We start from the raw sequence: 21,052 nt of genomic DNA on the forward strand, positions 1-21,052 counted from the left end.
TTTTAGTTCCTACTGTTTTCTAATTAAAAACGTCTCAGGCCTCACTCTGTCCAGTAAATTAGGACACAGTTCATGCAATCCCAACCCACATCAACTTGCAAAATCGCCTTCACCAGTATGTGACAATCTGAGTTGGGGTGAGCTGTTCACAAGAGTAAATTAACAGCCTGCAGCAACTATCATATCCACCAGTTAATAAAATGCCACAGCGCAGAAGAAAACTGTTCGGCCTACTGTGTCTGTGGAAGCTCCTTCAAAAGAGATAATCACTTAGAAGGATGTGAGAAAAGTCAGAGTGTTGAAGCTGCACTGGAAAGCTTGACTTAAAAAAAAAGTGAGGCTGGCTCTGGAGAACAAATCTTGTACTGGTGTAGGAATGTTGCAAGGGTCCATAACCTTGCAGTGCCGTCAGCCATTTCTCGTTATCACATGGAGTGAACGGAATGAGTGAAGGCTAATGTCTGAAATGCTGCAAAGGAGCGTCCATTCAGCCTGGCTGAAGACCATTGCAAATACTTAGCCTGGTCCTTTGTGCTGACTTGGTGGGTTCTCCAAGCACATTATTTGCGAGGCTTCCTCCGCACTCATGCCAAAACAGGGGAAATCTGTGTCAAATTCACTCACACTGGACAATATGAGACACCAGAAGAGCTGCACTCGTGTCATTACAGGTCATCCTTCCAGAGGCCAGGTCCTGTTTGATTTGCAAGGCAAAGAGGTACCTGCAAAATCGTTTAAAAAAAAACAAATCAGTCATCTTGCTGCAATGAATGTTGCTTGCACGTTATCCACTTTTGATGTGTAACATCCTACGATGTAGGAGGTGGCCATTTGGCCCATAATTGTGGCTATTCAATTAGTGGAGAAAGTGAGGTCTGCAGATGCTGGAGTATCAGAGCTGAAAATGTGTTGCTGGAAAAGCGCAGCAGGTCAGGCAGCATCCAAGGAACAGGAAATTCGACGTTTCGGGCATAAGCCCTTCATCAGGAACCTGCTGCGTTTTTCCAGCAACACATTTTCAGCTATTCAATTAGTGCCGTCTACCTGCGCTTCAGTGCAGACCTGAAAATGTTCCTTTTGCAAATATTCATTTAATCCTCTTTTTTAAAGTTACTCTTGGAATCTGATTCCACCACCCTTATAATCCAGGTCAGAACAACTCACTGCATTTTAAAAAATTCTTCTCTGCTTCTTTTGGAAATTGCTTCAAGACTGTCCACTGTTCCTCCTTTGCTCGTTATTTACTGAAACCAAACCCTTCATCATTCTGAACACCTTTATTAAATCTCAGAGAAGATGATTCTTCATTCATATGAAATGAAAACCATGGAAAGTCACAGATCTGAAACTTTAACTTGGTTTGTCCCTCTACAGATGCTCTGAGACCTGCCCTTTGGGGGAGTTTATTTTAATTGGTTAATGACATGCTGGGTTATTTTTTAAAGAAACTCTTCCCTGAGTTATGGCAGTGAATAGCTGTTACCAGGTGGAGGCTGGTACAATTACAACATTTAAAAGGCATCTGGATGGAATGCCTATGAATAGGAAGGGATTAGAAGGATATGGGCCAAATGCAAGGAATGGGACTAGATTAATTTAGGATATCTGGTTAGTATGGACAAGTTGGACTGAAGGCTCTTTTCCATGCTCTACAGCTCTATGACTCTATGAACAATTGTCCTTGAGAAGATTTTGAACCACTGCAGTCCATGTTTTGAAGGTGGTTAGCACATGAACTCTTCAATTGGCAGTGATAGAGGATTTCTGCCAGAACAGATTCAATGGCAGGAAAGCTCACTTCAATTCAGCTCAAAGCAAAACTCTGCTGTGGTTCACCAGAGGGTTTACAAGCCCCAGGCTCACAGAGACCAGTGTGAACTCAAAGCCTCAATTGTAACAGTCATCAGATGTGCATGTGTCATGCATCTCTTATGTCAGAAGCAGCTGTATGTAAACCTTCATTGCCTCAGCCATAAGATTATTGCTGGGTGTGCAGGCAAGTTCCTAAAGAGATACTGTCTATGGAAGTCAGACTGAAGCCCAGGATTATAAGAAACCGCAGAGAGTTGTGAACACAACCTAGTCCATCATGCAAGCCAATGTAATCGAGGACCCCTTGCCAACCCAGACATAATCTCTGTCAATCTCTGACACTGGGTAGGAGATACAAAAGCTTATTTTCACATATGAATAGATTCAACAACAGCTGTTATTAGACTTCTGAACGGTCTTCTCAAATTTTAATGCTGACCTCACTCTTTGTGCACCTTCTCTCTGTTCTATTATCCTAATGCATCATACAGGTATGATCTGCCTGTACTGCTCACAAAACAAAACAAACCTAGATACATGGGATAATAATAAATGCTGACCTCGCTGGCACGGTGACAGTGGTTAGCACTGCTGTCTCACAACGCCAGAGACCCGGGTTCAATTCCCGCCTCAGACAACTGTCTGTGTGGAGTTTGCACATTCTCCCCGTGTCTGTGTGGGTTTCCTCCCACAATCCAAAGATGTGCAGGTCAGGTGAACTGGCCATGCTAAATTGCCCGTAGTGTTAGGTGAAGGGGCAAATGTAGGGATCTGGGTGGGTTGTGCTTTGAGGGTTGGTGTGGACTTGTTGGGCCAAAGGGCCTGTTTCCACACTGTAAGGAATCTAATCTAATCTAATGTAATCTAAATCAAATCAAAAGTCCAGACTGGGGATGCACGTTGGCTGGGGTAGGCACGATCTTGGGAAGGGAGATACCTCAGGTGGGCTTCCTTCTACCGATGTAGGAATCTGAATAGACCCAAGGACAGGCAAGCTGCTCCCTGGCCTCCCTTGCAAAATGAGAGAGACACAAACTGCATTTGATAATCACTCCTCTGCTTCCAACCTGTCATGAGGGGCCTGTAAAATCCAATTCCAAATGCTGTTTGATTGTTGGTCATGAATGATCCAGTTGGCAATTAGGAAATGTTTTGCTTTCTGACTGATGTAGGAAGGGGAACGAATTGAGGATGAACATGTCAGACAAGAGTGTGGGGACTGGGACAAATGGACAGAGGCAGCCACATGATGAATACATCCAACCAAATTTGGATGTAAACTTGGGAGACGTGGTCAACAGCTGAAAAGAACCAAAAGTGCATTCATCTGCCAGATAACTAATTTCTATCAACTGTAGAACAGCTGTTATTAGCTCTTCAGTGATGTGTTTCTGCCATGTCTGTGTAATAATATTTCACAGCAAATGATTCTTTAAGCTGCTCTGAAATATCAATATGTTATTCAGAGATATTTCAAGGATACTCTTACAAGACTGAATCTGTTGAAATAGGGGCAAAGTGCTTTTCTCCCTTTAAAGCAAAATGATGAAAGCAGGGTAAAATAGCAGGAGGCTTCTTTATGGTGTGGACTGACTGAAAAGGATAGAACTGAGCCAATCTTTACACACTTCTGCAAGGATTTATTGACAGAAATATACTTCACAAATATGCTTTTTTTCATTCAAAAACCAGCATTTCAGACTGTTCATATTTATAGAATCACGAGTAAATCCCTAGTCCGTGCCACCAAACGTGTATTATTACCCACAATACCCATTTGATAGTATCATCATTATGCCAAAGAGAATCTCTGGTTCAAGCTCCAAATCTGACAAAACTTGCAAAAGCACAGCTCTTGCCTCACTCGTGCTGGCAAAGCTCAGAATTATCTTCTTCAGTCCTTAGCCTCACCAGCAGATGGCCCCAAGAAATCTAACCCTAGCAACACAAATCCAGTGAGGAATAGTACAGGCCCCCAAGGTGAGAAAAACATGTCCAGCAGCTTTTAGATCTTTGGAATAACAGCTGTATATAGTGCTGCCACTATTCCCAGTCAGAATGGAAATGACTGGGCAATTCCCCTGCCAATCACGCCTGCAGCTTACCCTGTTGCAAATGACTGGGATTGGTTTAATTGACATTATTTGTATTATGGAGAAACATCCTGCTTCTATTGAGAAATGGTGCAGTCGATGGGCTCCTGTTTGCCTGGAGAGTTGTGTTTGTGGGATGCATGCAGTGCAGGTGAGGCCGGTATTTATCGCTCTTGAGGAGGAGAGCTATCTTCTGGAAGCACTGCAGTCAACATGGTGGGTGGGTTGATACTTTGCTGAGTCATTTCAGTTAATTATCAACCATATTGCTGAGGGCCAGTGAAACCTGCTTTCTGAAGTGATGTGCAAACAAAGCAACAGTGTTGTGATGACATTGTTTTTCACACAGTGAGGACTTAGGGTATGGAATGTATTGACAGCAGATTCAATTGTGACAATGAAGCAACCACTGCATGTGTTTTTCAGATAGTAATGGTGTGGAAGGATACGGGGAAAATGCAGGAGATTGGCACTGGATAACTGAGCTAGTGCAGGTATGATGGGCCAAATGGTATCCTTCTGCCCAGTAATAATATTGTGCTAAGGACAACTCGTCAGATGGGTTTTTTAAAAAAGTATTAATGAGACTAGTATTTTATTCCAGATTAATTAATTAACAGAATTTAATATCTCCTGAGCTATCACAATGGGAATTAGACTTATGAATCGGAGGGAATTATAATATTGTAAATGTGATACAGGTACACAATCCTTTATCTGAAACTCCGAAATACGAAAAGCTCCAAATCCAAAATTCTTTTTGTGGAATGTGCAAGTGACCCAACTCCACACCCACTCAGATGTGACATGGTGGCATGGCGCAACACTGGCAGGCATCGATTGTGTCTCAGCGCTCACACTATTCACACATGCGTCTGCTGTTAGGCAATTTTTAAAATTTCACTGTGAAAATGTCATTTATTCCAAAATCCGAAAAATTCCGAATTCTGAAAAACAACTGGCCCCAAGGATTTCGGATAAAGGACTGTGTACCCGTATCTCCAAGGCTGCAGATGACAAAGCTGGGTGGGCAGGCGGCTGTGAGGATGAGGCAGAGATGCTTCAGTGCACTTTAAAACAAGTCGAATGAGTAGGCAAATGCACGGCAAATGCAGTGTAATGTGGATAAATGGGAGGCTATACAGGATGTAGGTTTGCTTGCTGAGCTGGGAGATTCATTTCCAGACTTTTCATCGCCCTACTAGGTAATATCTTCAGTGGGCCTCAGGCGGAGCAATGTATATGATTCACGCTTTCTATTTATATGTTTGGGTTTCTTTAGGTTGGTGACGTCATTTCCCGTGGTGATGTCATTTCCTGTTCTTTTGCTGAGGGGCTGGTAGACGGGGTCTAACTCGATGTGTTTGTTGATAGAGTTCCGATTGGAATGCCATGCTTCTAGGAATTCTCATGCATGTCTCTGTTTGGTTTGTCCTAAGATGGATGTGTTGTCCCAGTCGAAGTGGTGTCCTTCCTTATCTCATTAGGATACTAGTGAGAGAGGGTCATGTCGTTTTGTGGCTAGTTGGTGTTCATGTATCTTGGTGGCTAGTTTTCTGCTTATTCGTCCAATGTAGTGTTTGTTACGGCTCTTGCATGGTATTTTGTAAATGACGTTAGTCTTGCTTGTTGTCTGTATAGGGTCTTTCAAGTTCATTAGCTGCAGTTTTAGTAAGTTTAAGGGTTTGTGGGCTACATGATGCTAAGGGGTCTGAGTAGTCTGGCAGTCATTTCCAAGATGTCTATGATGTAGGGGAGAGTGGCTAGGGTTTCTGGATGTGGTTTGTCTGCTTGTTTGGGTTTGTTGTTGAGAAATTGGCAGACTGTGTTCATTGGATACCCATTCGTTTTGAATACACGGTATAGGTGATTTTCCTTACATACAGATAAGGAAGGACAGATGAGGAAACCACTTCATAGTGAGTGGATTGGAGGACAGGAGCAGGGATTGGAGGACAGGAGCAGGAAGTGGTTGAGGCCAAAAATTGAATGTTTTTGAAAAGGCATGGGATAGTTTTGAGGTGTAAAGTCACAAAAGGGTATGGAGAGAAAACTGGAATAGGGCACTAGGTTGGACAATTAACCATAGAGTCATAAAGATGTACAGCACGGAAACAGACCCTTCGGTCCAACCCGTCCATGCCGACCAGTCATCCTAACCCAATCTAGTCCCACCTGACAGCACCCGGCCCATACCCATCCAAACCCTTCCTATTCATATACCCATCCAAATGCCTCTTAAATGTTACAATTGTACCAGCCTTCATTACTTCCTCTGGCAGCTCATTCCATACACGTACCACCCTCTGTGTGAAAACGTTTTGCCCCTTAGGTCTCTTTTAGACATTGGGTCACTTCAAACTGATACAGGAAGCCTAGTGATGGGAGATAAGGAAATAGCAGCAGAACTTAACAAGTACTTTGTGTCAGTTTTCACAGTGGAAGACAAGAGTAATATCCCAACAATTAAAGGGAGTCAGGGGGCTGAGTTGAGTATGGTTGCCATTACAAAAGAGATAGTGCTAGAAAAGTTAAAAAGTCTTAAAATTGATAAATCTCCTGGCCCCGATGGGATACACCCTAGAGTTCTGAGAGAGGTAGCTGAGGAAATAGCAGAGGCATTGGTTGAGATCTATCAAGAGTCACTGGAATCAGGAAAGGTCCCGGATGATTGGAAGATCGCTGTTGTAACCCCCATGTTCAAGAAAGGATCAAGACAAAAGATGGAAAATTATAGGCCAATTAGCCTAACCTCGGTTGTTGGTAAAATTCTAGAATCCATCATTAAGGATGAGGTTTCTAAATTCTTAGAAGAGCAAAGTCTGATTAGAACAAGTCAACATGGATTTAGTAAGGGAAGATCATGCCTGACAAACCTGTTGGAATTCTTTGAAGAGGTGACAAGTAGGTTAGACCAGGGAAACCCAGTGGATGTGGTCTATCTAGACTTTCAAAAGGCCTTTGATAAGGTGCCACACGGGAGGCTGCTGAGCAAGGTGAGGGCCCATGGTGTTCTAGGTGAGCTACTGGGATGGATTGAGGATTGGCTGTCTGACAGAAGGCAGAGAGTTGGGATAAAAGGTTCTTTTTCGGAATGGCAGCTGGTGACAAGCGGTGTCCTGCAGGGTTCAGTGTTGGGGCCACAGCTGTTCGCATTATATATTAATGATTTGGATGAAGGGACTGGGGGCATTCTAGTGAAGTTTGCAGATGATACGAAGTTAGGTGGACAGGCAGGTAGTACTGAGGAAGTGGGGAGGCTACAGAAGGATCTAGACAGTTTGGGAGAATGGTCCAGGAAATGGCTGATGGAATTCAATGTGAGCAAATGCGAGGTCTTGCACTTTGGCAAAAAGAATAAAAGCATAGACTACTTTCTAAATGGTGAGAAAATTCGTAAAGCCAAAGTACAAAGGGATCTGGGAGTGCTAGTCGAGGATTCTCTAAAGGTAAACATGCAGTTTGAATCAGTGATTAAGAAAGCGAATGCAATGTTGTCACCTATCTCAAGAGGGTTGGAATATAAAAGCAGCGATGTGCTACTGAGACTTTATAAAGCTCTGGTTAGGCCCCATTTGGAGTACTGTGTCCAGTTTTGGTCCCCACACCTCAGGAAGGACATACTGGCACTGGAACGTGTCCAGCGGAGATTCACACGGATGATCCCTGGAATGGTAGATCTAACATATGAGCAACGGCTGAGGGTCCTGGGATAGTATTCATTGGAGTTTAGAAGATTAAGGGGAGACTTAATAGAGACGTACAAGATAATACATGGCTTGGAAAGGGTGGACGCTAGGAAATTGTTTCATTAGGCGAGGAAACTAGGACCCGTGGACACAGCCTTAGAATTAGAGGGGGTCAATTCAGAACAGAAATGCGGAGACATTTCTTCAGCCAGAGAGGGGTAGGCCTGTGGAATTCATTGCCAGGACGCTAAATGTCTTCAAGGCAGAGATTGATAGATTCTTGTTGTCTCGAGGAATTAAGGGCTACGGGGAGAATGCTGGTAAGTGGAGTTGAAATGCCCATCAGCCATGATTGAATGGCGGAGTGGACTCGATGGGCCGAATGGCCTTACTTCCACTCCTATGTCTTATGGTCTTATATTTTTCCCCTCTCACCCTAAACCTATGCCCTCTATTTCTGGACTCCCCGACCCCAGGGAAAAGGCTTTGTCTATTTATCCTATCCGTGCCCCTCATAATTTTGTAAACCTCTATAAGATCACCCCTCAGCCTCCAACACTCCAGGGAAAACAGCACCAGCCTGTTCAACCTCTCCCTATAGCTCAAATCCTCCAACCTTGGCAACATCCTTGTAAATCTTTTCTGAACCCTTTCAAGTTTCACAACATTCTTCCGGTAAGAATGATCCAATTGAATGGCAGAACAAGCTTGGGAAGAGCCAAATGGCTTACTGCTGCTCCTACTTTTCATGTTTCTATGTAGAGGATGATTAGCTCAGAAACAGTATCATCACAATGTACTGTAATATTGAATTGGACCATGCTTCTGAACACCACCACAAGGTGGAGCAATGAGCATGTACTTGCAGGTACACTGTGTCACAGGCAGCTGGCATCACTGAGCCCCCTCTGTGGATGTGTTGGGGGGGGGGGGGGACGGGTGGGCCAGTTTAGCCATTTGGATGTGGAGTTGGATCGTTCTTTCTTCCGCAATGGCGGTGAGGGGGCAAGGAACAGGTTGGGAGGCAACAGTTGGCCAAGCTCAGCAAAAGAGTATGGCTGGAGGGCAGCACCCCCTGCTCACAGTCTGACTCACCAGTCCTTGCCTCCCAGTTTCCCACACTCCCCAGCCTGGTCACATGGATGACTACACGTGCTGCGTTGGTACATGCTCAGGGGGCCATTTTGGCATTATGGATAATCATTTCAAACGCTCATTTGGTTTGCATTAAGGTAGGCTCTGCTGTGGGTTCCACTGCAAATACTGCTGCACCTCTAAGTCTCCTGGGACAACACTGTTGTGTCCAACATAACAGTATCATTTGAGACGTCAGATTTCTTTTCTTCCCCCCAAGCATTTTGTTGTGCACTCAACGTTTCGAGAAAGTCAAATTTGCAAACATTTCTGCTGAATTTGCTGGGCTGCTTACTTGTCTGCAATGACACTTTTCAAAACCTGACGCAACCAAAATACATTTCAAGCATTTTTCTTTTAATTATAGTGCTGACGTGGTTTCAAATAGAACATTCGTGCTGCCTGAAGGTAGCAGTCCTGATACCTTAGAAAATGATCTACGAGGAAAGCAAAAATATCACTGGCGGGTTTGAGATAAAACATCTTCATGTGCACATTCTTGATTTTTCCATGCTATGGGATAAGCCGGGGGACAGGAAAGGAACTTCTATTCATGCGGTGATAGCAGGTGTCTGTTTCCCAACGAGATCAGACAGGGATGGGTTTGCCAGTAGCCCAGGGCACTATCGTGGTCTGAGCTCATCAATGGGGTCTACATTGTACCACCTCATGGATTGATAACCCCTCGTCTACATTAGAGTGGTGCTGTAAAAGCACAGCAGATCAGGCAGCATCCGAGGAGCAGGAAAATCAACGTTTCAGGTAAAAGCCCTTCATCGGGAATAGAGATTCTCTATTCCTGATGAAGGGCTTTTGCCCGAAACGTCGATTTTCCTGCTCCTCGGATGCTGCCTGACCTGCTGTGCTTTTGCAGCACCACTCTAATCTAGACTCTGGTTTCCAGCATCTGCAGTCCTTGTTTTTACCTAACCCCTTGTCTACACAGAGTCCCTCCAAGAACTGGGACTCTCAGCAGAGTCCATCGAACACAGGAACACAAGTAGGGTATTCAAAACCTTGAATTATTTTTACCCTTACTCGAGACGTTTTCCTTCCTTGTAGATTTTTATTTAAGGATCAGGACTGTTAAATTCATGCATTCCGAACAATCCATTCAAAACCATGCCTACTTCAGAAAAAGAAAACATTTCAGGTATACATCCATCCAGTCTCAAGTTTCGGAAAATGTGCTTACATATATGTTAACCTCACCCCCCACTTTGAGTACTAAATGTATCACAAACATTTACAAATTAAATTTCTCTGAATGTTGAGGACAGCCTTAACTGAAGTTCTGGTCAACACATCATGAGAAGGACATAATTGCACTTGAGAGGGTGCACAGGAGATTTATTAGTTCCCCATCTGGGCTGGAGGGTCCGAGTTTTGAACAAGGGTTGGATAGGCTGGGGAATTGTTTTCCTGGGAGCTGTGAAGGTGATGAGGGGGCCTGACAGAGATGTACACAATCAAAGCATAAATAGCAGATAGGAAGAGGCTTGATCCTTGAGTACAGGGGTCAATAATCAGGACCAAGGGGAGTAAAGGGAGCAGCACAGAGAATATTTTTCACTGAGAGGGTGGTGAAAATCTGCAAATCACTGCCCAAAAGAAAGAGTAGTTGAGTCAGAGTCACTTGTGCAGTGTTTAACTATTCATTTGCATTATCTCCAGGGATACGGGCCAAGAACTGGAAAATGGGATTCAGAGCTTTGTTGAGATCAGCATGGAGATGATGGGCCAGATGGTCTCCCTCAGTGCTGTAAACAGGCTTTAAAATGTCCTATAATAGTTCAAAATAATCATACATTATAATATTCTTAACTCTCAGTCTTGGATTCTTGGTTTTGTTACCCTCAATAACCTTGCAAGTTCCCACCAACAGGTTGCATTCCCACAGACTCATACCTTCCACACATCCAGGATTAGGGTCTAAACCATATCCACTACATTCCCAACTGAAGTCACAGCCCCAGGAGGTTGAGAGAAACCAAGGGTACCTACCTCGTCAGTTCTTCCTGCAGTTGAGCATGGTCAGGAGGGAAGAACTTCACAACGAATCTCATCACAACATGCCGTGGCCCTACAGGAGGAGATTTTAGACTTTATTTAAAACTGCAAACGGTCAGATTATATTTCTACAGTACCTTTCATAACCTCTGAATGCTTCAATGTGCTTTACAGCCAATGAAATACTTTTGTAAGGAAAGGTAAAGTTGCCAAAGTTTTACCAAACCATCGGGCTTCTCTCTCAATCGAGAGGGAGATGATTGGTGTTGGTTTAAGCTGAGGTTCACCATGCCTCAGGCAAGGTCTAGGCGTTGAGAAGGTTTGGCTCTTCATGGTAACCTCAGCCAGTGCAGGATATCAGTATCACTTTGCATTAAAAACCACCCACTAAACCAATTGTGCTAACCCACCCCTGACTTCCATAATACACGAGAGGCAGTAGCCAATTTGGAAGATAAAAACACAAGCTCCCTCAAACAGCAATGCCGTAATGATCGAACACTGTGTTTTCATTTGTGGTGCTGGATAAGCGATAAATATTGACCAGGACATTGTGGAAAAATCCCCTGCTCTAAAATAAATGTCTTTTAAATCAAATTAACAGTGAAGGAAGTGTCTCATTTTAAAAGTCTCATCAAAAGACAACACTCCCTCAGCACTGTGCTGAAATGGGATTTGAACCCCTAATTCACAACCCAGAGGTGTGAATGCTACCCATTGAGCTATGGTTGAAACTGAAAAGCAATGTATTAATATAGTCATGATTTGGAGATGCCGTGTTGGACTGGGTGAGGACATCCACCTCCACAACCACCTGATGAAGGAGTGTCGCTCCGAAAGCTAGTGCTTCCAATTAAACCTGTTGGACTGTAGCATGGTGTTGTGCGAGTTTTAACTTTATTAATATAGTGTTACACATTTAAAAGTATATATTGTACTTATAATATATCCAATTATTGCCTATTATGGTGGGAAATATATCCCCCAGTTTACTCTTTACCTGATTCTTGAACTAATCGTTCAAATTCCAGCATTGCTAGAGTTTGGTCTCGCTAGAATAATCATTTTAAAATTCCCGCTTGCATCAACTGCTAATGTGACCGAATGTCATGGACATACATTTGTGAAAACTACCAAAATGCTTTAGGAATGATGGGAAGGCATTCAAGAAGGAGCGGCAACAATTGATGAGAGTGGATGTAGGGATGTGGAACTTCGGTTACGTAGACTGATACAAGTCAGCACCATTTTTCTTGGAGAAGAAAAGGCCGAAAGGAGATTTGACAGAAACATTAATAACGGGGAGCGTTCTAGTCAGAGTAGATCAGGATTAACTGTGCCCAGAGGTGGAAGGATCCAGAACAAGAGGGCACAAATTTAAGGTACTTGCCAAAAGAAGCAAGAGGGAGAAGATCTGCACATGAGTGTGCAGGCAACTGAGGAATGATAGAAGGTATGCGATTATTATCTGGAAAGGAAAAATGTGCAGGAACGGCGAGAAGTTGGGCGAATAACATGAGGCGCATTGCACATTTAGACAGCTGGTACAGAGTAGATGGGCCAAATGGCCTTCTCCGAGGCTGTAATAATTCTGTGAAACTGAAGGAAGGAGATTTCGCCATGAAGCATTTATTTTAAAAATATATATTGAATAAAAATACATAACTCTTCAACATACACAAATTAAGGGATGGTTTTTATTATTCCCTCTAAGCAGGGAGGGAACATCCTTGGCAATTTTCCCTCCAGGCTTTTGAGAGGGCGCAGAGGAGATTATTATCTGAATGATATCAGGGAAGAACATCTTCAATTACAGGGAGAGACTGGAAAAGCTGAGATTTTTCTTCTCAAAGAAGAAAAGCTAAGAAACAGATTTAGTACACGTATTTAAATTTATAAATGCATCTGACGGAGTAGATGGGGATAAACTGTTTCCAATGGCAGAAAGAGCAGACTTACGAAAATAGAAAACCAGAGAGATGAGAAAGTCTTTTTTGGCCCGAAGTGAGTTGTTATAATCTGCAATTAAAATTTCTAAATAGAGTTGGATACTAAAAAGCAGGAAATGTTTACAGGGCTATAAGAATAAGGGAGAGGAACAAACTGGCTATCTTTTTCAAAGAGCTGGCACATACACAATGGGCTGAAGGCCCTCTTTAAGTAATGTATTAGACTACTTGTATGTTGGGGAGATTAGCCATCTAGGATTTTGGAGGGAAAGTTCAAACTCGGAAGAAAGTTAGACACAGATGCTTCTCAAAGAAACATTTAGTGAGGCGGTGACATGAAACATGTTTACTGGGTGAGGAGAAGATTCGTTGAAGACTCAAAAGATAAACCGCCACATTTCAAATCGCCTTCGCCCGCCCACTCCTTAAAAAGATAAAGAAAGCCCTTTATGTTTAAGGTATGTTTAATCCAATCGCTGCCATTGTACCTATCTGTAGAGAAGACGGCCTTGTTTGATGAAAAGCTACAGCTTGTCAAAGCAAGAACTACAAAATAAACAATACTCACTTTTGACTTGCTTCACAATTGGTTTCAAAAGGTCAAGCCACACCTAAAAATATAAGATATTATACTTACCATTTGTCAGCAAATATTTAACTAATCATTCATACAACCATTTCTATTTCAACAATACACAATGGATTCAATTGACCTTTAAAACTATTTATATGAATGAGATTACACTAATGTGATTATTTCAAATCAGTTTTCTTGTCTGCTTTTCATGTGTTGTATTGAATCAGATTGAATTACTTGCCTGTCCAAATCATGCCAGTTGTTTTGAAATTGTGTTATTGTATCATGTGCCATATGAAAACGACAATGAAGTTAAATCATTTTCCTGAAAGTGCCCACAAACTGAATTATGCCAAATATTATGTTTTTTTGTCAAGCTCTTAATATTAGCAGTCAAGAGTGTAGTTCTGTAAAAGCACAGCAGGTCAGGCAGTATCCGATGAGCAGGAGAATCGACGTTTCAAGCATAAGCCCTTCATGAGGAAATACTTCATAGGAGGAGCAATTTTATTGACATAGGGAGGTAGGAGTAGACTCCATCCTCTTCCACCGTTCAAATAAATATATTTCTTAATTCCGAACACGGGTTGGGAGAATGGAACTTTCAACATCCTTGCCTGACAAAAAAAATCTACCAATCTCAGTTGTCAAATTTTCAAAGACTCCCAGCCTCAGGTTTTCTGGGGACTGTGATCCAGTTATAGAGTGAGAGAGTCGGAAACACACCCTTTGGTCCAACCAGACCATGCTGAATATAATCCCAAACTAAACTAGTCCCACCTACAGGCTCCTGATCCATATCCCTCCATATTTATGTCCTTAACTAAGTGTCTTTAAAGCATTGTAACTGTGCCAGCATCCACTACTTCCTCAGAAAGTTCATTCCACACATGGACCACCTTCTGTGTAAAAAATGTGGCCCTCGTGTCTGTTTTAAATCTCTCTCCTCTTACTTTAAAAATATCCCCGCCCCCCCCCGCCACCCCCCCCCCCCCCCACCCACCCCTCCAAGTCTTGAAATCCCCCATCCTAGGGAAAAGACATTTATCATTAACCCTGTTGTGATTTTATAAACCTCTGTAAGGTCACCCCCTCAACTTCATATGCTCCAGTGAAAAAGTCCCAGCTTATCTTTATAACTCAAACCTTTCATACCTGACAACTTCCTGGTAAACCTCCTCTGAACCCTCTCTAGCTTAATAACATCCTTCCTTTAACAGCAGACCAGAACTGGCCAGTAGTCCAGCAGAGGCTTCACCAATGTCTTGTACAACTGCAACACGACGTCCCAACTCCTGTACTCAAAGATCTGAGCAACAAAGGCCAGTGTTCTAGAGACAAATGGCATCTGCTGACTTTAATTGTGAGCACCATTCTTGCTCATATGGACATTGTATAAAACTTTTGGTGTGATGGAAAGCTCTTAACTCAGCAGCCATGTTGTCATGGAGATTAGCTGGTCCCTGGGATAGCGAAGAATGCCTGGATCAATCCCAGAGATAGACCAGTTTCTCAGACACAGGGCATGCTGGATAAATAACTCACCACTCCATAAAGGATGTACCTTGTACAAATAACCTGCTCTTGCCTCGGGCAAAGTGGTAACATTCTGTGTTTCAAATTGTGAATGGTACTTGGTGCACTGAAAACCATCTGTAGTCCCAGAATGTTACCTACACATTTTACCATGATATTTATATCTCTTAAGAAAAATATCTGGTTTCCTTGACAGATGTCAGTTCGTGGGGAACGTCCATCATTTAGAGTCATGAGCGTTTATAGGGAGAAAAAGACAGTACACCTGCACACTATGAATATACTCAAACAGGAGGTCTTTAAGCCAGAGGTTTTTAAAGGTGACTTGACCAATATTTCAGTTTAGTATATTCAGACTGCTTTCTGTAGAATCATAATTAATGTGTAGGGTGTAGGTTTGCTCGCTGAGCTGTAGGTTTGATATCCAGGCGTTTCATTACCTGGCTAGGTAACATCATCAGTGGCGACCTCTGAGTCTGGATATCAAACCTACAGCTCAGCGGGCAAACCTACACCCTAAACCTCAACCTGAGCTACAAATCTTCACAAACCGTACACAATTAATGTGTGTTGTGCTTTGAAATGGGATCATCTTTGTATTTTGGATGTAGGCAGCAGCAGGGCAGCACAATGTGGTTATACTTGAAGTTACATACCATAACCTTTCGATAATCCAGGAACTCCAATGCGAAATAATCACTCTCAACTAGGTTCAGGTTTTGACAAATCAAATCCAGCAGATACTTCCCGGGAGCCTTCAGCTGTCAAGAATGACAAGGAATCGTTACAATCAATATAAGACACTAAAAAGCATCTTTCTTTGCCATAATATCTCATTGCAGTTCAAATGGGAAGGAACACCGATTTAGTCATCAAGCAACATTTTAGTCACCGATTGTTGAAGGTAATGTCTCAGAGTCAATATTCATTCCTCAAACAACATCAGCAAACCAGTCCACCTGGTCATCATCACGTTGCTGCCCATGGAATAGTGCCATGCTCAGAATGCTGTTATTGTTCCTACATTTCAAGAATGACTGCATTTCAAAGATTCTGTGTATACTGAAGGATAAATATTGACCAGGATGTCAATGAGATCGCCCGTGATCTTCTGTGATGATACTGTGGTGCTTTTACATCCCTCTGATGGGATAGATGAGACTTTACTTTAATGTGAAACCAAAACTTTGGAGAAACTCAACAGGTGTTGCAGCATCTGTGGAGAGAGAAACAGGGTTAACGTTTTGAGCTAGGAGAAAGTGAGGACTGCAGATGCTGGAGATCAAAGTCAAGAGTGTAGTGTCATAGAGATGTACAGCATGGAAACAGATCCTTCGGTCCAACCTGTCCATGCCGACCAGATATCCCAACCCAATCTAGTCCCACCTGCCAGCACCTGGCCCATATCCTTTTAAACCCTTCGTATTCATATATTCATCCAGATGCCTCTTAAATGTTGCAACTGTACCAGCCTCCACCACATCCTTTGGCAGCTCATTCCATACACGTACCACCCTCTGCATGAAAAAGTTGCCCCTTAGGTCTCTTTTATATCTTTCCCTCTCACCCTAAACCTATGCCCTCTAGTTCTGGACTCCCTGACGCCAGGGAAAAGACTTAGTCTATTTATCCTATCCATGCCCTTCATAATTTTGTAAACCTCTATAAGGTCACCCCTCAGCCTCCGATGCTCCAGGGAAAACAGCCCCAGCCTATTCAGCCTCTCCCTATAGCTCAAATCCTCCAACCCTGGCAACATCCTTGTAAATATTTGCTGAACCCTTTCAAGTTTCACAACATCTTTCTGATAGGAAGGAGACCAGAATTGCACGCAATATTCCAACAGTGGCCTAACCAATGTCCTGTACAGCCGCAACATGACCTCCCAAATTCTGTACTCAATACTCTGACCAATAAAGGAAAGCATACCAAACACCTTCTTCACTATCCTATCTACCTGCGACTCCACTTTCAAGGAGTAATGAACCTGAACTCCAAGGTCTCTTTGTTCAACAACACTCCCTAGGACCTTACTATTAAGTGTATAAGTCCTGCTAAGATTTGCTTTCCCAAAATGCAGCACCTCGCATTCATCTGAATTAAACTCCATCTGCCACTTCTCAGCCCATTGGCCCACCTGGTCCAGATCTTGTTGTAATCTGACGTAACCCTCTTTGCTGCAAACTACACCTCCAATTTTGGTGTCATCTGCAAACTTACTAACTATATCTCTTATGCTCACATCCAAATCATTTTGTAAATGACAAAAAGTAGAGGACCCAGCACCAATCCTTGTGGCACTCCACTGCTCACAGGCCTCCAGTCTGAAAAACAACCATCCACCACCACCCTCTGTCTTCTACCTTTGAGCCAGTTCTGTATCCAAATGGCTAGTTCTCCCTGTATTCCATGAGATCTAACCTTGCTAATCAGTCTCCAATGGGGAACCTTGTCGAATGCCTTACTGAAGTCCATATAGATCACATCTACTGCTCTGCCCTCATCAATCCTCTTTGGTACTTCTTCAAAAAACTCAATCAAGTTTGTGAGACATGATTTCCCATGCACAAAGCCATGTTTACCATCCCTAATCAGTCATTGCCTTTCCAAATATACGTACACCCTGTCCCTCAGGATTCCCTTCAACAACTTGCCCACCACTGAGATCAGGCTCACCGATCTATAGTTCCCTGGCTTGTCTTTACCGCCCTTCTTAAACAGCGGCACCACGTTTGCCAACCTCCAGTCTTCCGGCACCTCATCTGTGACTATCAATGATACAAATATCTCAGCAAGAGGCCCAACAATCACTCCTCTAGCGTCCCACAGAGTTCTCGGGTACACCTGATCAGGTCCTGGGGATTTATCCGCCTTTAACCGTTTCAAGACATCCAGCACTTACTCCTCTGTAATCTGGACATTTTGCAAGATGTCACCATCTATTTCCCTACAGTCTATATCTTCCATATCCTTTTCCACAGTAAATACTGATGCAAAATATTCATTTAGTATCTCCCCTATTTTCTGTGGCTCCACATAAAGGCCGCCTTGCTGATCTTTGAGGGTCCCTATTCTCTCCCTGGTACCCTTTTGTCCTTAATATATTCGTAAAAACCCTTTGGATTCTCTTTAATTCTATTTGCCAAAGCTGGAAAAGCACGGCAGGTCAGGAAGGACTTATGCCTGAAACGTCAATTCTCCTGCTCTTCGGATGCTGCCTGACCTACTGTGTTTTTCCAGCACTACACTCTCGACACTGAACATTTTGAGCTCAGTACATCTCTTCTTCTGAAGTGAAAGGGGTTGGAAATTTTAAAAAATATACTTTTGGCAGAGATGGAGAAGGGGCGATGGGAACAGATGGTGTGGAGACCCAGTAAATAAGACAATGGAGTTTTTTTAAAAAGTGTCATAGAGTCATACAGTTATACCCTTCAGTCCAACTCATCTATGCCAACCAAGTTTCCCAAACTAAACGAGTCGAACTTGCCTCCTTTTGGCCTGTATCCCTCTTAACTTTTCCTATTCGTGTACCTCTCCAACTGTCTTTTAAACGTTGTTAGTGTAACTGCACCTACCACTTCCTCTGGCAGTTCATTCCACCTATGAACCACCATAGTAAAAAAAAAGTAGTCCCTCGGGTCCCTTTTAAATCTTTTTCCACTCATCTTCAAAAACATCCTCAACTGTAGGAAAAATCCCTTTGCTGTTCACACTCTCCATGCCGCTCATGATTTTATAAACCTCTATACGGTCACCCTTCAATCTCCTACGGACAGAGAGAAAACTGCCAGCCTCTCCTTATAACCCAAACCCTCCAGCCCCGGCAGCATCCTGGTAAATCATTTTTTGAACCCGGTCCAACTGAGTAATATTTTTCCAATAGCAGGGTAACCAGAATTGTACACAGTACTCCAAAAGTGGCCTCACCAATGTCCTGTACAAGGTAAAAACAATGACTGCAGATGCTGGAAACCAGATTCTGGATCAGTGGTGCTGGAAGAGCACAGCAGTTCAGGCAGCATCCAACGAGCAGCGAAATCGACGTTTAGGGCAAAAGCCCTTCATCAGGAATAAAGCCTGATGAAGGGCTTTTGCCCTAAACGTTGATTTCGCTGCTCGTTGGATGCTGCCTGAACTGCTGTGCTCTTCCAGCACCACTGATCCAGAATGTCCTGTACAAGCTGAACATGGAAAGCAGGCAGTAAAATAGATGCAAATTAAGATGTAAAGCAGGAGAGAATGGTTCCTGTCCGCTGGAGTGCAAGATACAAACAAGACAAAGCTGACAGGGAGCGGGGAGATGGCTTGGGGTTGTGGAGAACAACATAAAGCCAATAGCTTCTGAAGGTATTGATTTCAACATTGAGACTTTGAGGCTGCACAGCGTCTAAGCAGAAACTCAGGTGTTGTTCTTCAAGCTTGCATTGTGCTTCATTGGAATACTGCAGCAGGCCCAGGACTGATGCGTTAGCATGAGGGCAAGGAAGTTTATTGAAATGGCTAGTAACTGGAACATCATGGCTGTTCCTGTGGAATCGAGCGGAAATATTTCGCAAAGTGGTCACCCTGTCTGCATTTGATTTCACCAATGTAAAGGGACAATAGTCTGAGCTGCAAAACGAGTGGACTAGATTGAATGAAGCAAAAACAGAGATTGCTCAAAAAGTTCTGGCAGCGCCTGTGGAGATAAATCAAAATTGACGTTTTGGATCCAGTGACCCTTCGTAAGAACCCTCTTTTCAGTTTTAGACTGAATGGAGTACTCATGAAACATTGTTTCTCCTGGAAGATGTGTTTGGGCCCTTAGACAGTGAGGATAGAGGTAATAAATAGCCAAGTTTGTGATTGCATGAGAAGGTGCCATATGGGAGTGAGGGAGTGTTAGGAGTAGACCAGAGTGTCACGGAGGGAAGGGTCCATGTGGACTACTCACAGGGGAGGGGAGAGGAAAATCTTTTTAGTGGAGGCGTCCTGCTGGAGATGGTGGAAATGGTGGAGGATGATCTTGTGAATGCAGAGACTAGTAGGGTGGAGTGGAAGGGGAAGGGGAAACCTATTGTTTTTCTGGGGAAGAGGGGTTCTGGCAGGGAGCAGGGTTGGGCAGACATGGCCGAAGGCCCCATCAACCAAAACGAGGGCAGGGAATCTTCGGTTGAAGGAAATGGAGGTTATGTTGGAGAGAGCTTAGCGGAAGGTGGAATCATCAGAACAATGTGACAGAGAGAAACTGGAAGAATACAACTGAATCCTTGCAGGAAGCAGAGTGAGGAGACATCTAATTGAGGTAACTGTGGGATTCAGTGGGCTTGTAATGGAAACTGTGGACAGCTAATCCTTAGAAAGGGAAACAGTAAAGTCAAGGAGGAAAGAGTCAGGGATGGACCAGGTGAAGCCGAGTGAAAGATAGCTGAATCTTTCCAATTCTGATCAAGAACAGGAAGCAGCACCAAAGACATCAATGATGCATCAGAAAAATAGTTGTGATTAGGTTTCCCCTTGCCCTTCCACTCCACCCTACTAGTCCCTGCATTCACAAGATTATCCTCCACCACTTCTACCACCTCCAGCAGGATGCCACCACTAAACATATTTTCTTCTCCCCTCCCCTGTGAGAATTCCACAGGGACCCTTCCCTCCATGACACCCTGGTCCACTCCTAACACGTCCTCACTCTCATATGGCACCTTCTCATGCAATCACAAATATGGGCTATTCATCACCTCCATCCTCACTGTCTAAGGCCCGCAACACACCTTCCAGGAGAAACAGTGTTTCACGAACTAAAACTGAAAAGAGGGTTCTTACGAAGGGCCACTGGACCCAAAACTTCAATTCTGATTTCTCCCCACAGGCGCTGCCAGAGTTTTTCAAGCAATCTCTGTAGAACTGGAATAAGAAATGTTCCACATACCTCAGAAAGAGACAGACATGACTGAGACCCCTGTGTGTGGCCATGACCACACCTTTGACTTGAGAAAATCAGATGAGTTAAAGGGGAAATTGTTCAAGGTGAGAACAAGCTCAGCTAATCGGAGGTGGAGAGAGACTCTGAGGTTCTGTTTTCCCTTCAGACCGTCCTGATGGAGGATGGATGTGTAGAGGGATCACATGGACATGGTAAAGAGGTGGTGGCTAGAACCAGAAAACTGGAAATTATAAAACTGATATAAAGCTTCAGAAGAATCTCAAATGTAAGTGGGAGGAGACTCAACCAGAGTGTTGGGAAAGCATTGTCGAATTGAGATAGGA

The 21,052-nt window shown here is 43.4% G+C and overlaps 1 protein-coding gene across 1 annotated transcript in view; it reads right to left on the reverse strand.

Annotated features, from left to right (window-relative positions):
• farp1 (FERM, RhoGEF (ARHGEF) and pleckstrin domain protein 1 (chondrocyte-derived)) overlaps positions 1–21,052 on the reverse strand; it is a 317,365-nt gene that overhangs the window by 121,621 nt on the left and 174,692 nt on the right. The window contains exons 3-6 of the mRNA XM_060825861.1: positions 15,457–15,561; positions 13,256–13,298; positions 10,733–10,811; positions 625–722 (exon numbers count right to left, since the gene is read on the reverse strand). Of these exons, the coding sequence (XP_060681844.1) occupies positions 625–722; positions 10,733–10,811; positions 13,256–13,298; positions 15,457–15,561 (325 nt within the window). The remainder of the gene's footprint in view (positions 1–624; positions 723–10,732; positions 10,812–13,255; positions 13,299–15,456; positions 15,562–21,052) is intronic.

The sequence above is a fragment of the Hemiscyllium ocellatum genome, chromosome 6, assembly GCF_020745735.1.
Source record: "Hemiscyllium ocellatum isolate sHemOce1 chromosome 6, sHemOce1.pat.X.cur, whole genome shotgun sequence".
NCBI classification, from domain to species: Eukaryota; Metazoa; Chordata; class Chondrichthyes; order Orectolobiformes; family Hemiscylliidae; genus Hemiscyllium; species Hemiscyllium ocellatum.